The 14,676-nt window shown below is 35.6% G+C and overlaps 1 protein-coding gene across 4 annotated transcripts in view; it reads right to left on the bottom strand.

Moving 5' to 3' along the window:
• Nucleotides 1–3,711: 3,711 nt before the first annotated feature.
• GUCY1A1 (guanylate cyclase 1 soluble subunit alpha 1) overlaps nucleotides 3,712–14,676 on the bottom strand; it is a 34,924-nt gene continuing 23,959 nt past the window's right edge. For all 4 annotated transcript variants that reach the window (XM_036381454.2, XM_036381456.2, XM_054514475.1 and 1 more), the window contains 7 exons: nucleotides 13,770–13,831; nucleotides 12,090–12,148; nucleotides 10,574–11,283; nucleotides 8,590–9,075; nucleotides 7,923–8,066; nucleotides 5,929–6,083; nucleotides 3,712–4,765 (listed from right to left, as the gene is read on the bottom strand). In XM_036381454.2, coding sequence (XP_036237347.1) covers nucleotides 4,564–4,765; nucleotides 5,929–6,083; nucleotides 7,923–8,066; nucleotides 8,590–9,075; nucleotides 10,574–11,283; nucleotides 12,090–12,148; nucleotides 13,770–13,831 — 1,818 coding nt within the window. In that variant the 3' untranslated portion in view covers nucleotides 3,712–4,563. The remainder of the gene's footprint in view (nucleotides 4,766–5,928; nucleotides 6,084–7,922; nucleotides 8,067–8,589; nucleotides 9,076–10,573; nucleotides 11,284–12,089; nucleotides 12,149–13,769; nucleotides 13,832–14,676) is intronic.

The raw sequence follows: 14,676 nt of genomic DNA, 5'->3' as shown, positions 1-14,676 counted from the left end.
AGCCATGGAGAGTGAACTAATAATATGTATGAATTTTCCCCAACATCATCTGCAATCAGTGGAAAGATTTCTGTTCATTTTCACATGCTTGTAGTCCAAAGCCCCTGGGAATGCCTTTGTCCTTGATACTTCTTTGGCAGGTTTTGTTTGGGCTGAAAAATCAGAAGAGTGGAAATGTTTCTATGTCTGAATCCAGCTCTTTTCACATCCTTGGGATGTTACTGCATGTATTCTCTCAGTTATTTCCCCACTGTGTGCTGCTGTGTGTGCAGGATATGCATTTGCCATAGTAGCACAAAAATTTGTAATTTTCTACTGCTCAAAAAATGAGAAGCAATTTTAGCACAGATCTTCAAAGGCAATCTTATAACGAGGCTGCAAAGCAATGTGCTCATTTACATTTCTATTAGGAAACCACTGGCTTGACTTTGCTTTCAGCATCAAAAGTCTGCCGAGGCAGATGAGACACACAACTTTATAAAGTTGTTTACTTCATTTCAGATTCTTTCACAGTTTATTATTTCTTTGACTGGCTTTCCAGATTATGTTCCACCCTAACGGCATATTTAACATTCAGATCCCACTGCTTGTGCTCTGAAGAATATGTATCTTTAAACTGTTACATCTGGACATAGCAAAAGTTCCAGCCTCATGGATTATCTTTCTTCTTTTATTTGTTTCAGTATCAGACCAATGGTCAGTAACCTCAGACAGTAGCTTGTACTCTCCCTCCATGCTCTGCAGAAAAGGACTGCCAGTGAACATATGCAAATAGGATTGGAAAATTTTAAATAAAACCAAAACCAAACCAAACTTATATCTGATTATTTTCTTCCTATGCAGTTGTAAACAGCCACACAATCAGAGGTGGCCTTAGAAGTCTCAAAAGACTGTTATGGCACGCACCTTGCAGACTTTAGAGGCAGGAAAGCAAGTCCTAGCTCTCATTTTAGAAAGTTATATTTGGTTTCTGCCAAGCTGACTTAAGATAAACTGCAGCAGAGCTTTGAAAGCAACTCAGTACCTTGTACACTCTATGGCAAACAGCCACAAAAGTCTTTGCTGTTGCAGGAAGCAAATCTCCCACCGCTTTCGCAGAACAATGGGCAGGCATTAAAAAAAATGTTAGCAGATGGAGTGGCCTGTAGGTTGTAGGATGGGTGGGGTTTGAAAAAGGGTCCCCTTGCCAAGATTCAAGACCAATTCCCTTAATTCTGCTGGCCTTTGGTTGGAAATACCGATTTTGCCCCCTGTACTATTAATTGCAGCTGTTTCTGGAAAGATTGCAAAAGAAAATGATGGGAGAAATAAACTGGGGGAGGTCTCAATTCTGCCTTCACAAGTTTTCCCAGGAAGAAGTAGATCTGTCCCAGGGGCTCAATTATCTGTGCACTTCACTGTTCTGTCAGTTTCCTTTGCTCTGGTTTTGCACAGTAGTTCAGAGAGAAGGAAAGCATCAGCTCCACACTAATTGCACTTCCTCTGACACCAGCAATGCAAATTTTTCCGACATCCCCCTGAAATCTTATCAGGTCATGCCTGAATGAAATAAAATTAATTGAATTCTTTTGGTATAGCTTTCACTTTAGCTATGTCAGTGCTAAGATTCAAAGGACCCACTTTTTATTTCAAGGGCCATTTACACTTCTTTGGCAAAGAAACTGCAGTGATAAAAATGTATCTTCCATCACACAGTGTAAGTGTGAACAGGAATCAGCTACACAGAATCTTCATGAACTAATAAAATAAAGTTTCACACATAACAAAACTGTTTCTGGACATAATACTAAGGTATTTTTATATTCATATAAATAGCATTCCATAGTCTCTGAACATTTTCACAATATCATACACTATACTACAGAAGAGATCAACTTAAAAACAACTCTATTATTTTCTTCCAAAATGTCCAAGTATTGTGTCAGCTAAATTGCCTTCCTTCTGTTTATCTCAACAACTTGCTTATTAGCTTTCTGATTCCTTTTGTTCAATTTAAATGAAATGATAAGTTAAAAGGTGAAAAGAATATTTTAGATCTAAGGGAAAAGATCAATTAAAATATTTTTCCCTTGTTAAATACATATTTATTCTGCAAAAGAATTTAAACAGAGGAACAGTTTCAGTGAGACCTAAATTCTTAAATTATGTTTAAAGCTAAATGGACTTATGAAGGATTTATTATAGAACACGTCTGAACACAAGCACATTTTAAAGCACTTTCATGAATCTTTGTCTTAAATATGTGCCTAAATCCTGTTTACTTTCCTTAGACTCAAGTAGGTTGCTTTCTGTGCACACTAAAGCACCTCAGTAGAATTCTTCCTGGAAGGCTGTCACCTAAGGAAGGTTATCAAGAACTGCCATGAACATCCTATCTGATGACAGACTTATATGGAATTTGGCTTTGAGCATGGCCCTCATCCAGTCAGCAATAGTTGTCTTCTAGGAACAAAAGGAAATTCCCTCCTAAACGTACTTCCCATTCGGTCTGCGAAATAAATATTTTTTATTTAGAAGTCTATTTATTTCTTAACCGGGATGGATAGATTCATACTGACCTCAGTAATTTCTGGTTTAATACCATAAGCCTACTGAACTGTCAGGAGGCAAATACTCCTCCATATTCTATATCCAGGGGTACCCACACAGCACTGCTAGTAACCTCTGGGTATTTCTCTCAATAGAACAGAACTATCTGACCAATATAATATTGGAAAGATCAGTCTCCAAGATTTGCATAGTTCTTGTAGTTTGTTCCTTAAAACACTGGGGTCCAAAGTGTTACAAATACATGTGCCTGTATATATGTATATATATGTGTGTATGTATATATATATATCTATCTATATACATATATATATATATGTATAAAATAAGTTTTCTGGTTCCATTTTTGTGCCACAGAACTATTTCTAAGCATCTTGGATGGATATAGTAGACCTGAGGAAGGATTCAATGGTTCAAGTTTTGTTCAAATGCTCCTTACAGGAAAACTGAATTGAAATATGTCTTTAAAACATTCTTAATCCTAGTATCTTTTAACGTCTTTTCTCAAGATTCTGATGCCACATGTATGAGTTTCTACCAAAAACTAGTAGGATTAAATTGTTTATTGAGCTTCAAAATGTACCAGTCAAGATCAGAAAATGAACAAAATAGCACCTTAGTCCAATAAAATTGCTCCTTGTAAATACTAATAGACCAAAATCTGATTTAGTGGTTTGAAGAGACATTTATGGCTTGATATGCCAAACCCCTGGAGCTGAAGAGGTCATAATAATAATACCTGATATAAATGGGAGTAGTAGTATGTGCATAAGTGGGGCAGTTCTCCAGCCTGTAGTTGGGATCAAACTGTACAGCACAGAGGAATTTCTGGGCAGATGGATCTGCTATTCAGAGGCAGAATCCTAAACTCAGAACTCTTAACTAACTCTATTCTGCCAGTTCCACAGGCAAAGCCTTTAGGATTGTCCACTCATATTCCGATCAGCCACAACAGAAAAGTTTGTACTATAGTAGTACTAATCTTTGTAAATGTGTTCAGATGTTTAAAAGCATCTCTTTTCACCTGAAAATTCCCCTGGCAACTTCAGAGCGAGCATGTGATGGGCATTTCCATAGCACCTCACACCCACGTTGCATCCTCAGATAAGGATCAGAGATTTAAGCTGGTGTGCTTCCATTCCATACAGTCTAACTGGAATTCCATTTCTAAGCAAACATTCCAAAGCATATTTTATTACACTTCTGTTAAAACATTTCAAATTTAATTGACAACAAAAAGAAAACATTTATTGCTGTAATACATAATAACAAGTGGATATTATTATTTTTAAGTACTTTAAAAACCCTAAGAACTAAAATAGTCTGTTGATTACAGAGATGTTAGTATGTGATTATACAGTATTTTAATCTATATTCATTTTATACACAAAATAAAGTTCATGAAACAGTAAGCAGCAACTCTGCTATGCATGTGTATTAGCTACAATTATCAGCCTGATCCAGAAAATGCTGAGCACCCTCATACTTTGACCAGCCAGTGTGAGAAGATGGTCAGCAGCCTTCTAGGATGGGGCCCAAATGATGCACTGGAAGGAGTATGTGATGGCAGTGACCTACTTTAATATTTTAATGGACATTTTCTTATGGAATCTCTAAGGAAATACATTTTCATAGTCATTGATAAGCACCAGCTCACAACACTGCATGTGGCTGCATCACTTGCACATTGCATTTCCTGACAAACTGCATATACAATACATCTAGAATTCTCAGTATAGAGAGAACTGTAGCACTTACAAATTACCACAGGGAAAATACAGTTTATAGTAGCATTTCCAACAGTGACATTGCAACATTACTTTAGCGATTATGTTCCTTATGCAAAGGAGAAATAAAAAGTAGTCAGTAACATACTTCCTGAAATTTTAATACTGGCTTTCAGGTGTTAACAATCTAAAGTGCTTTCATGTGTCATACAGTTTTAAAAATTTTCAATTTGTACCAAAAAAAAATCCAAATATTTATAAATTTATTCTATACATTTGTGAATACAATTTAGTCTATTCCTGTTTCCTCACCGAAAAAATTGGCATTGCCATCTCCCAAATCTCTCTTTTGAAACCAAGTCTGTGAGTTTGTTCCTTGAATATAAGCATCCAGAAAATAGCAAATTCCAGGGATATCACTTGGAAAATTTGGTGGAAGCTCCTCTCTTGAGCGTGGTGTGAACACAAAACCTGGGTATTCCTTTAACAACCTAAAACAAAAATTAAACATATTGATTAAAATCAACCAGTCACTAAGAACTGCAGATATTCAATAACTCTTCATATATGGCAGGGAGAATCCAATTTAATTTTTTTAGTTATTTCCAGGAAATATAAAAAATAGTGTTTACTTGGTAACCTTGAAAACCTATTAAAGTGTGCATCAGTGCAAATAACAGTTTCTCCTCTTTTTTTGTCCTGTTAATGTTTTGCTAATAGGTGCTATGTTTGTTGTAATTTTTTTCAAAAATTATTTAGTGCTGAAAGCTTGCTTACATCCACACATCAAATGCACCATAATTAGTATTTCAAAGAAGGGAATACTGTGAACCTTATTAAACTATTCAGACCCTCTTATTAATTCTAATATTATTTACTTTTTCACATGTTGAAACAGAGACTGCTCTCTGTAAGGATAAATGTTGGTTAACTCATACCAAAGCTTTCAAACAATTACTGCAATATACAGCAGTTGTGCAAGGTGCCAAAATGTTATCCATGTGTGTTTAGAATTGGTGAAAGAATCAGAATTTTAAAAATACACCAAACAAAAAGGAGGTTAACACCTCATTCACTCAGAAAAAAAAAAGAAACTCCACAACCACAATAGTTTACCAATTAATCAACTTGCCTACTTTTTAGGGGTATGATTCAAAATGATTTTCCATATGAGTGGAATGGAAAAACAATCACTGTTGGCCAGCACTGCTTATGTTGACCTACACAAGCACTGGTGATGCTAATGCTCTATCTGCATTTTCAGAGTGCATGATCAAAAGGGTTACTTTCTCTGTGCTCTAATACCGGTGCTACTTTTTCTAACTCACCTACCCAAAATCATCTAAAGCTTGGCACCATCTATGTCACATAACACATGCTGCAGGGGATGTCAGGAAAGATCCTGTGCCAAATTCTCTGTCTGATGCTGGATGCAGAACCTTGCCACAAGGCATTATCAGATATGTGGCAGTGGGTACAAGCTGAGTAGGAGAAACAGACCACAGTCCAGGCTACAGTGAGGGTAGCAGAGCTTCCTTAAAAAGTAATAAAAATTTATAATTTTGCTTATTTTACCCAGCCAAAAAAACAACAGGAAGATAACAGACTACTACAGTAACTACTGCAGGTGGACATTTTACATACTGCACTGTACCTGTAAGTCGTTGGGCTGACATTTATTTTTCTAGGTATACTGCAAGATTCAAACTTATTGGCAAGGGTCACATTATTTCCAAAAAGGCAATAACGAGGCATTTTAACCCCAACAACTCCAGCAAAGACAGATCCAGAATGAAGGCCAATACGCATCTTTAAACAAAAGAAAGAAAACAGCACTATTAGGTAAAATAGAACTGGTAAAGTCAATTTTATAAATTATTCTTCATTAAAAAAAATAAAGAAAGAATGAGCTACTAAAATAAACAGGGTTAGCAGAGTCTCCTTAAAATAGCTGTACTCTGGTCATTACTGCTCATGGAGAGGGAACTAGCTGAAGTTTATCGTGTTCTGCATTTTTAGTCAATAGTCCTACCATATCAAAATATGACTGTGAACTGCTGTGAACTTAGCTCATACTCAGATGTTTGACTCTTACTTAGCTGCTGCTGTTTTTTATGGTTCTTTTTGGTAGGTTTTTTTTGAGCTGTGTTCTTTTTCTCATGTACATTATACATGTGTAGAGGTGTTTTCTTCAGAACAGCATTCTGACTAAATAATGGCATGATGTCAGGAACCTTGTATGTCTACTCTGCATACTACTCTTTACATATCAAGAGAGTATCATACCAGTATGAAGAAGTTGCAGTTTCTAACTTTGAGTGTAAAAGTAGCAAAACCTGCAACAATACCAAAATCCACCCACATTGAAAAGATGGCTGAAATATATTCATCAAAATGCAAGTCTGATTCAAATTTTGTCATTTGCAGTCACACCTTTTTTTTCTTGGCAATTGATATGTAAAATGACAGTAGATTGTGTGACAAATGCATTGCTTTGCACAATATACAATGTTTTCATGAAGCATTTAATTAAAATAGATGCATGCTTTCATTAAAAATATAGTTTGCTTCTAAGAAGCTTCTGGTTAGGTACTTACACAATATTACATTTTATCCTTATTTTAAAATAGTTTAAAAAATGTAGTACTAGCATTTGCATGTAAATTATACACCTGTTATAATATTGCCAGAATGTTTCCAGATTTCTTAAGTGTAACTTAATTTGATACTGCAAAATACAAAAAGAACAATATTTATTTATAATACAATACTGCTGTTCTGTTTGATAAATGTGGAGCATATAATCCTCTTAATAACCATTTTCTTTTTCTTGGAATACAAGTATTCCTTAATTTAAAATTAAAAAAACCCGAAAACCACTAAGCTTTCTGGAGGAACAATGAACAGATAAATGTTAAAAATTAGGAAATGAAAGACATAATGAACTGAGACACCTCTATTAAAAATAATAGGATGGCATTCCAGGCCATTTGAACAACACTGAAGGTCCACATAATTTTTCATGCACACAGACCTTTCTTTTTCTTTCTCAGTAAGAGATAATCTTATGTGAAAATTTCAGTACATGTGTAAGTTCTCACTGAAAGGACGCCATAAATATAATTACCACTGAATTTAACAGTTGCTTTGACAGCATTAACACCATTATCTTATGGTGGTTCAGTATCTGACCGTGAAACAAGAGCAGCAATGGAATCCTCCAAAGCTGCGTGGATTACTACAATCAGAACGTCTTTGGGCATTCATATTCATAGCTTCTGCGTCAAAAGACCTGCAGTCTAATTTGGAAAGAGGATTAGTCATTTCCTTAGAAAAGAGACTATTCCATGCCACTGACAGTTTTATTGCCACTGAGACAAGAACATCAGCATGTCAGATTGCACCTATTCACTTCACTGCATTTGTCTTTTAGGTTGATTTTCAGATCTCTATTTCACCTTTACCACTCTACAAAACTCTCATCCACAAATCTAAAAAGGTCAGCTTCTCCAACCACAGTCATTTGATTCCCCAAATTCTCTAAGTTAATGCAATGATGTGAAATTTCCTTGAGACAAAATCCCAGAAAGCAATTAAACAAACAAAAGATATCAGTTTAACCAAATAAAATACAATAAAATATATGACCTTGATAGGCTCTCCATGGGGAGACACCACCTCGTCTGACAGTTCCATCATCTTCAGGGCCATCAGTGCTATTTGAACAGCATGTGTTTCACTTTCTTTGTGCAAGCCTCCAGCAACACAGTAGGCATCTCCAATAGTCTCAACCTAAAACAGGCATATTTGTTCCTTACACTTAGACTGTTTGATAAATATGAAAGAACTGCCTAAGTTCTTTCAGTAAGAATTGTAGCTAAACATAATTCTTGACTAAATCTTAGTTTTCCTGCAAAATTATTAAAGTACTGGACAAATCTTGCAGTATCATGCAAAAGGAAAAATTACACAACTTTTATTTATAGCTGGGCATAATTCTAAAATAGTTTTCCTTTTTCATTTACAGTCAGGCACCCCCAGCTACATTAAACACCTGTTTACTCCAGAATCACAGCACTGTCATTGAAATTAATTTTTAAAATTAACTGTTAAGTTTTGAGGTTTTTTTTCTTGGCTGAATGAACCAGTGAACTTGTGTTCACTAGTTTTGTTTGTTTGTTTTGTGATTTATTTTGTCTCATTTGAAAAAGGTTTATAGCAAAATAATTTTTGGACCTCTGCTATCTTCTGTCCCACTTATTCTTAATTTCCTTTCCTGCCCCAGAATCCCAAAGAAAAGCAATGAATTGTGTACCTTGTAGACATCTAGCTCTCCACATTGGTAATCAAAGCGAGTATAAAGCTCATTAAGCATGGTGATAACCTGCATAGGTGAGCATTGGGAACAGATGGCAGTGAATCCAACAATGTCAGAAAACAGCATTGTGACATTATTAAATTTCTTGGCTTGTACAACTTGTCCCTGCCACAGCTGCTGAGCAACCTCTCCAGGAAAAATTGAAAACAGAAGATCTACAGTCTTCTTCTTCTCCTCTTCAAGTGCTTGATGGGCCTGCTCAAGGGTTGCTTTTAGCTTTCCTAACCTCTTCTTCAGTCCATCCTGGGCTCTGGCCTGCTCTCCTATCAGAACAACATCTCTTAAAGCATTGTGAATGGGAATATCAGAGAGGTACAATCCACGTCCTGTAAAATCTTCTAGTCTGTCCACACAGGGAGATCCCAAGAAAAGAATGGCACTGGATTCAAAAATATAGATCATTTGGCCTTTAAGATCCATTACCTGAAACAGTTAAAGAAACAAGAATTCATGCAAAACATGCAAGGCAATGGTCTAGAAGTGAGAAATTTTAGAGAAAATACACTTCACTAAAATGTAAGAAAATCAAGACTGGCCCATAGTCCTTACATTTTTATTTAGTTGCTTAGAGAAAACATGGGGTGCTGAATCACAGAGCCATCAAGTAAGTTCATTTTTATTTAGTCCTCTGGTACAAGAGGACCCCAACTTAAGGATAAACCCCTAATTATGTCTGAGTATCAGTTTATCTTAGGGAGAAAAGAAAACCAAAAAGAATAATTTTGTGTATTATCAGCAATTGATAAAATGTGCTACTATAGTGGCCTCTGAATTTCTACTAATAACTGGTTCATGCACCACTTTCTCCATAAGATAAAGTGAGAAAATCTGCTTCAGTTTTATCACAGGATGTTCAGTACTCACTGAAATTTAAAATTAAAGGCAGAAATGGCAGGAATATCCAATTTTAATAGTCTAAAAGAGAAAAATATTTTATGTGAAGTGTTTTTATGTCCCGTCTGTATTCAGTTGTGTAATGTGAAAGGTGCTGCAGAGCTTAGCTTAACATGGCTCTGAAAGACCACTTGTTTAATAAAATCTGTTCCTTACTAATAGACATTTGCATATGCAAGTACATGCAGAATCAAAGCCAACTCTACTACCCCTTGTAACCATTCTAGTGCAGAAATGGATCTGAGATGAAGTAGCTACAGCTTTTAATAGTAGCTACATTAGTAACTGGGTAAAACTTCTTAACTGTTCCTCATTGAAGTTTTTGGAGTGTTGAGTCTGAGTTGGTAATTCATCCCAGAGTGCTTCAGGTGTAGAGAAGCTGGAATTCAGCTGGGACCAGGAACAAATAAAAATACAAGATGATTTTTACTGTCCCAGGTCATTTGTCACAGACCCAGCTTCAGCAGAGATAGTTGTAATCCCATCAGCTGAAACTAAGTGGAACCTTTGGTGATTCAGCAGAGATAGTTGTAATCCCATCATCTGAAACTAAGTGGAACCTTCGGTGATTCTATCTGATGAAAACATGAGAGTTTTCATCAGATAGAATCAAAGATTCCAAAACACGAAAGGCTGAATGTGCACAGAAAACATATGTTTATTTTCCCCAAACCTAGAGCTGCTCCCAAATAACTCAGGGGCACTTTGTTAAAGCTTTTCCTGCCACTGTCTTTGTGCTGAAGATGCCCTTACTCTCAGCAGCGTGGCTTTATCTCAGTATTTCAATTTATTGAAATAAATCAAATTTGCAGTCGGATTTTACTTCTGTATAAGTCCTAAAGCAGAGTTTTGACTGAACACTGGCTTCAGAAGCTGAATTACATTGGACTACCCTAATTAAATCATTATTACGCAGTTGTATCAGATGTAGATAATGCAAAATGCACCATGTTTTGTGGCTAGTTTAACTAACTATCTGAAGAAAAAAAAATCCTGGTAGAAGTAATGGTGATAAAAAGTCTCTTACCATGGATGGTTTCATATCAGTATTATCCCATCTTCTAACTCGTACAGTAAACTGCATATTTAGCATGGTCATTATTGCACTAAAAGTGCAGCTTACTTTGGGGGTAAGAATTTCAAAATACTCTTCAAAATTTGGCTTAGCTTGAAATTCTCTCCTGGTCAAAAGTCTTCTTATCCCATTTCCAATTTGAAGAACTGACATATCCTTGTCAAACATAAAATGAAATGGGAAAGTCTTACAGAACACAGAGGCAGGAATCACAAGTGAAGACTGTGGTTTACATGGAGATAAGGAAGGTTTTGCACTTTTGACTTGTATAGAATACAGCAAATAAGGCTGATTAGCAAACTCAGTGCAGTCATTATGGAAACAAGGAGGCATGAGCATCACTTCTACCTCAGTTTCATACAAAATATGAGCTGCTGCTTTAATGATACCAGGTAGAATAAGACTTGTGATTTTCTTAGGAAAGAAATAATAAACATTTAAGAAGTCCTGATCTTTCTCCAGGCATAATATGGAGGCATCTTCAAGTCTGTCCTTTTTTCCTGCTTCTTGGCTGTGGCTACTCTGCTTCAGCAGAGTAGTGAAACTATTCAAGAAGTCCTTAAGGGTGCCTCCAATAACCCCTAATATGTGTTCATCCTCTTCATAGCATATTTTGAATAGCTCTTCACCAAGAGATTCCCGTAGAGACTCCACGGGAACACCTGCACAGAACCACATTTTAGTCAGAACTGCACTCATCATCCTGAATCACAGGCTAACCTCCCCATTTTTTTCCAAAACAAACAATCAATATCCTTCCCTGATACAGCATTGACACCTGAAGGCCCTCTCATTTAGGAGTCCTGGAAACGGGAAAGGACTGAAAATGGGTTGCGGTTTAGAAAGATCCAAGATTCAGTGTTCTTAGTAGAGATGTAAGACAAAATGTATGCAAGTTTTGGCACAAGATTTAACTCAACTCCCCTAGTTTGATCTAAAGGAGTAAAATAAGAAGTTTAAAAACTAACACACAAATAAAATAGGATCTGCAGATCTAAGTACTATGTGTAATCCAGTACATTAAATAACCCTGGGAATATTCTGGAGCACTGAGGCCAATTGGCACTGAATGGCTCACATCATTGCTAGTAAATTTGTTTTACCCAGATAGTTGCATGCAAACTGACTGTTGGAAATATTCCATTTCTCCAACTGTTGCTGGGAATCCTTTGAAAAAGTACTACCTCTCACAGACCAGCTGTGTGCCTGGACCAGTTTAACAGTTTAAGTGTACAGAAGACCATATTTCAGTTCCAGGAAATGTTAATTTACTATTACAGATGTAGCCAGAGTTACATATTAAAAATTATAGAGCTCTCTTCTGACATACAACAGTCCTCAGAATATGAAGTAACATATTAGTAACAAGACTAATTTATATAAAATATATTTATATAAAATATATTTATATATATATAATAGATACTCTATTTATTTATATATATATTACTAAACAAGCTTAAATTACCTGCTGTAGTAGCATGATCACTGATTATTTTTTCAAAATCTTCTCTATCACCAGTTTTTCTGCAAAGATCATAAAAATATAATAAAACCACTAAATTATCAAGATAAATGTGGTAAAGACAATAAGTATAGAAGTTACCTTGTCTTTAAAGTGTATAGACTCAGTTCTGCTGATCAAATAATAAGTTTTTAATTAATTCAAAAGGGGGGTCTTGGTAGGATCTTAGATTATCCTATTGGATAATGTGGTAAATTATCCAATAATCTGGTAATTCTGGTAAATTAAAAGTTTTGTGGTCTGAGCTCAAATTATGGATTTCAGGCAAATGCTATTGCCTGTCATTGTAACAGTCCTGTTTTTTGCTTGGTTTGTGTTTTTATCTTGAAGCCAAAACTAAATTTCCTAACACATTGTAAAATATAATTGGCATTTATATTCAAGTATTTTTTGGAATTACAGTGTATTTAATTCAAAAGAGGTCAGAACATATTTCTGCTTTGAGAAGAAAAACAAATAACAACTATTAACTCCAAAATTACTTGTTCATTTTTAGTAATGCAGGTATTTGACACAAAACTGCAGCCCTCTGAGTCCTCTGAGGACAATAAATGTCAAACTGAATGTCTGACTCCAAGCTATGAGAAAGACTTATAGCTTAGATTAATCTTCATATAAGCAATAAACGCCTGATACATGCCTTCTGAATTTCTTGACTTGGAATATCATAGGTATATTTATAGGCAAAAGCAACACAGACATTTAGATTTGTTTTACATTGGCATTATTGCCTCCTTCAGAATATCACAGTAATTTTTTCTTTTCAACTGATACTCCAGGGAAGCAACACATAATTAAAGAATGGGAAAACATTCATAGCAATAAGCCAGTCAGCAATTGCAAAGCACATCTGACCCGCTATCTTTGGTTCAGCCAATGTATGTAAAGTGCTTTAAAAATATCAAGTATAATTTAAAAGATACACTGCAATTATCTATTCTTATCATGGTGAGCAACAGTGTAGTTTCCAACTTGATTATTTTTCTTCACTTCAGAAAGCAGATTTAAATTGATGGGCTTATTTTTTCAGATGCATTCAATAAACAGAATCGTCAGAATATCATGAGATGCAAAGGAATTCTAACTCCCTACAAGGCTCAAATGATTAATATTGGATACTAAGAAGTGCTGAAAATTGAGCTGAGTTCCTCAGAAACAGAAACCAGAAGCCAAGTGAGCTCAGGAAAACATCCAAGTTAGTATCTGTAGTGTATGAGTGTTCACTGTATCAGAAACCAAATTCTTTTGTATAATACTAATTGTATTTCAGAATCTTTCCCCGGGATCTTACTGGGCTAGATCCATTTACAACCAATCTATTGCTCCATCTATGCCAAGCTGTCTCTGAGCTCCTCCAAAGTCCTTGCCTGCTTTGCTTCCCTGTACAATTTGTCCATTAAGTCAACTTTGTGAATGATGTCAATATTTGTGAATATTTTAAAATAAACTAAATCATTACTAGCTTACATTACATGAAATGTTACACACCAATTTGACAAGATAATTGAATATAAATTCCAGAAGTCTTGATTCCCAGTCACCACCCCATTCCTGTCTGAAAAACATTATTGCACTGATACAACATTATTGCAGTGTAGTTACAAACCCATTACACTTACATACCTGGTTTCTTTTATTCTGTGTTTTGCAAGTGTTCTCTGCAGTGCAAGATTTAGCCTTTCAAACTGGGGAAAAAAATAAGTATGTCATATGCATATATGTCATTGTTGAAAATTTAATCATGAGGTAACATTTTTATACACAGAATTTCTTTGCCATCCTTGGGACTAACAACTTTTATTCAAGACAGTATTGTTGTTAGAAACAGCATGTCACTTCTGTTGTTATGGGGTTTACTTTATGTTCATCTCTTCAGCTCCAGTACCACTGTAATTAAAATTAAAAAATTAAGTCCCTCAGTAATTAAGCCCCTCAGTTCATGTGCACCAGTGGTAGTGTATTTTAAAAACAGTGATGTTCTTTAGCTCCAAGTTTTCAGATGGCAATAAAGACAGTGCTGCTAAGAAATAACTAACACAGCTCTCTATTATTACAAATCCCACCTCCCAAAAAATCCACAGAGTGCCATGAATACAAAATTATTTTAAAGAAAAGAATAATTTTCACTGTGTATGCCACAACATCCTCCAACTGAAAATCTAGTCATTGTAGACAGCCTTTATTAAAGGATTCCTGAATAAAAGAAACTTTAGAGCATAACGAATGTTTGCCTTAAAATACTTCAATCCCATGATTCCATATCCCTTTTGCAGTTCCTAATTGGAACAGATGGAACATTTTCCAAATATGTGTATTTCAAATTGTTAGGGCCAGTAAAGCTGTCATATGTATGTAGCCTCTGATATTCAAACCCCAAACTTCCCACACAGACAGGGTCATAGAATAGTACTATACTGGCATGACAGAATTCAGCTGTGAGGCTTCCTAAGGCCTGGCTTTTCTTTGGTTCACTTTCCCTAAAGAAACCAGCAGCTTTTACTGCATCTTTTACTTTTGTATTTCCAGGAGG

The sequence above is a fragment of the Molothrus ater genome, chromosome 4, assembly GCF_012460135.2.
Source record: "Molothrus ater isolate BHLD 08-10-18 breed brown headed cowbird chromosome 4, BPBGC_Mater_1.1, whole genome shotgun sequence".
Lineage (NCBI taxonomy): Eukaryota > Metazoa > Chordata > Aves > Passeriformes > Icteridae > Molothrus > Molothrus ater.
The sequence above is the reverse complement of the archived record's forward strand: the minus strand, read 5'-3'. Positions and strand labels throughout refer to the sequence as shown.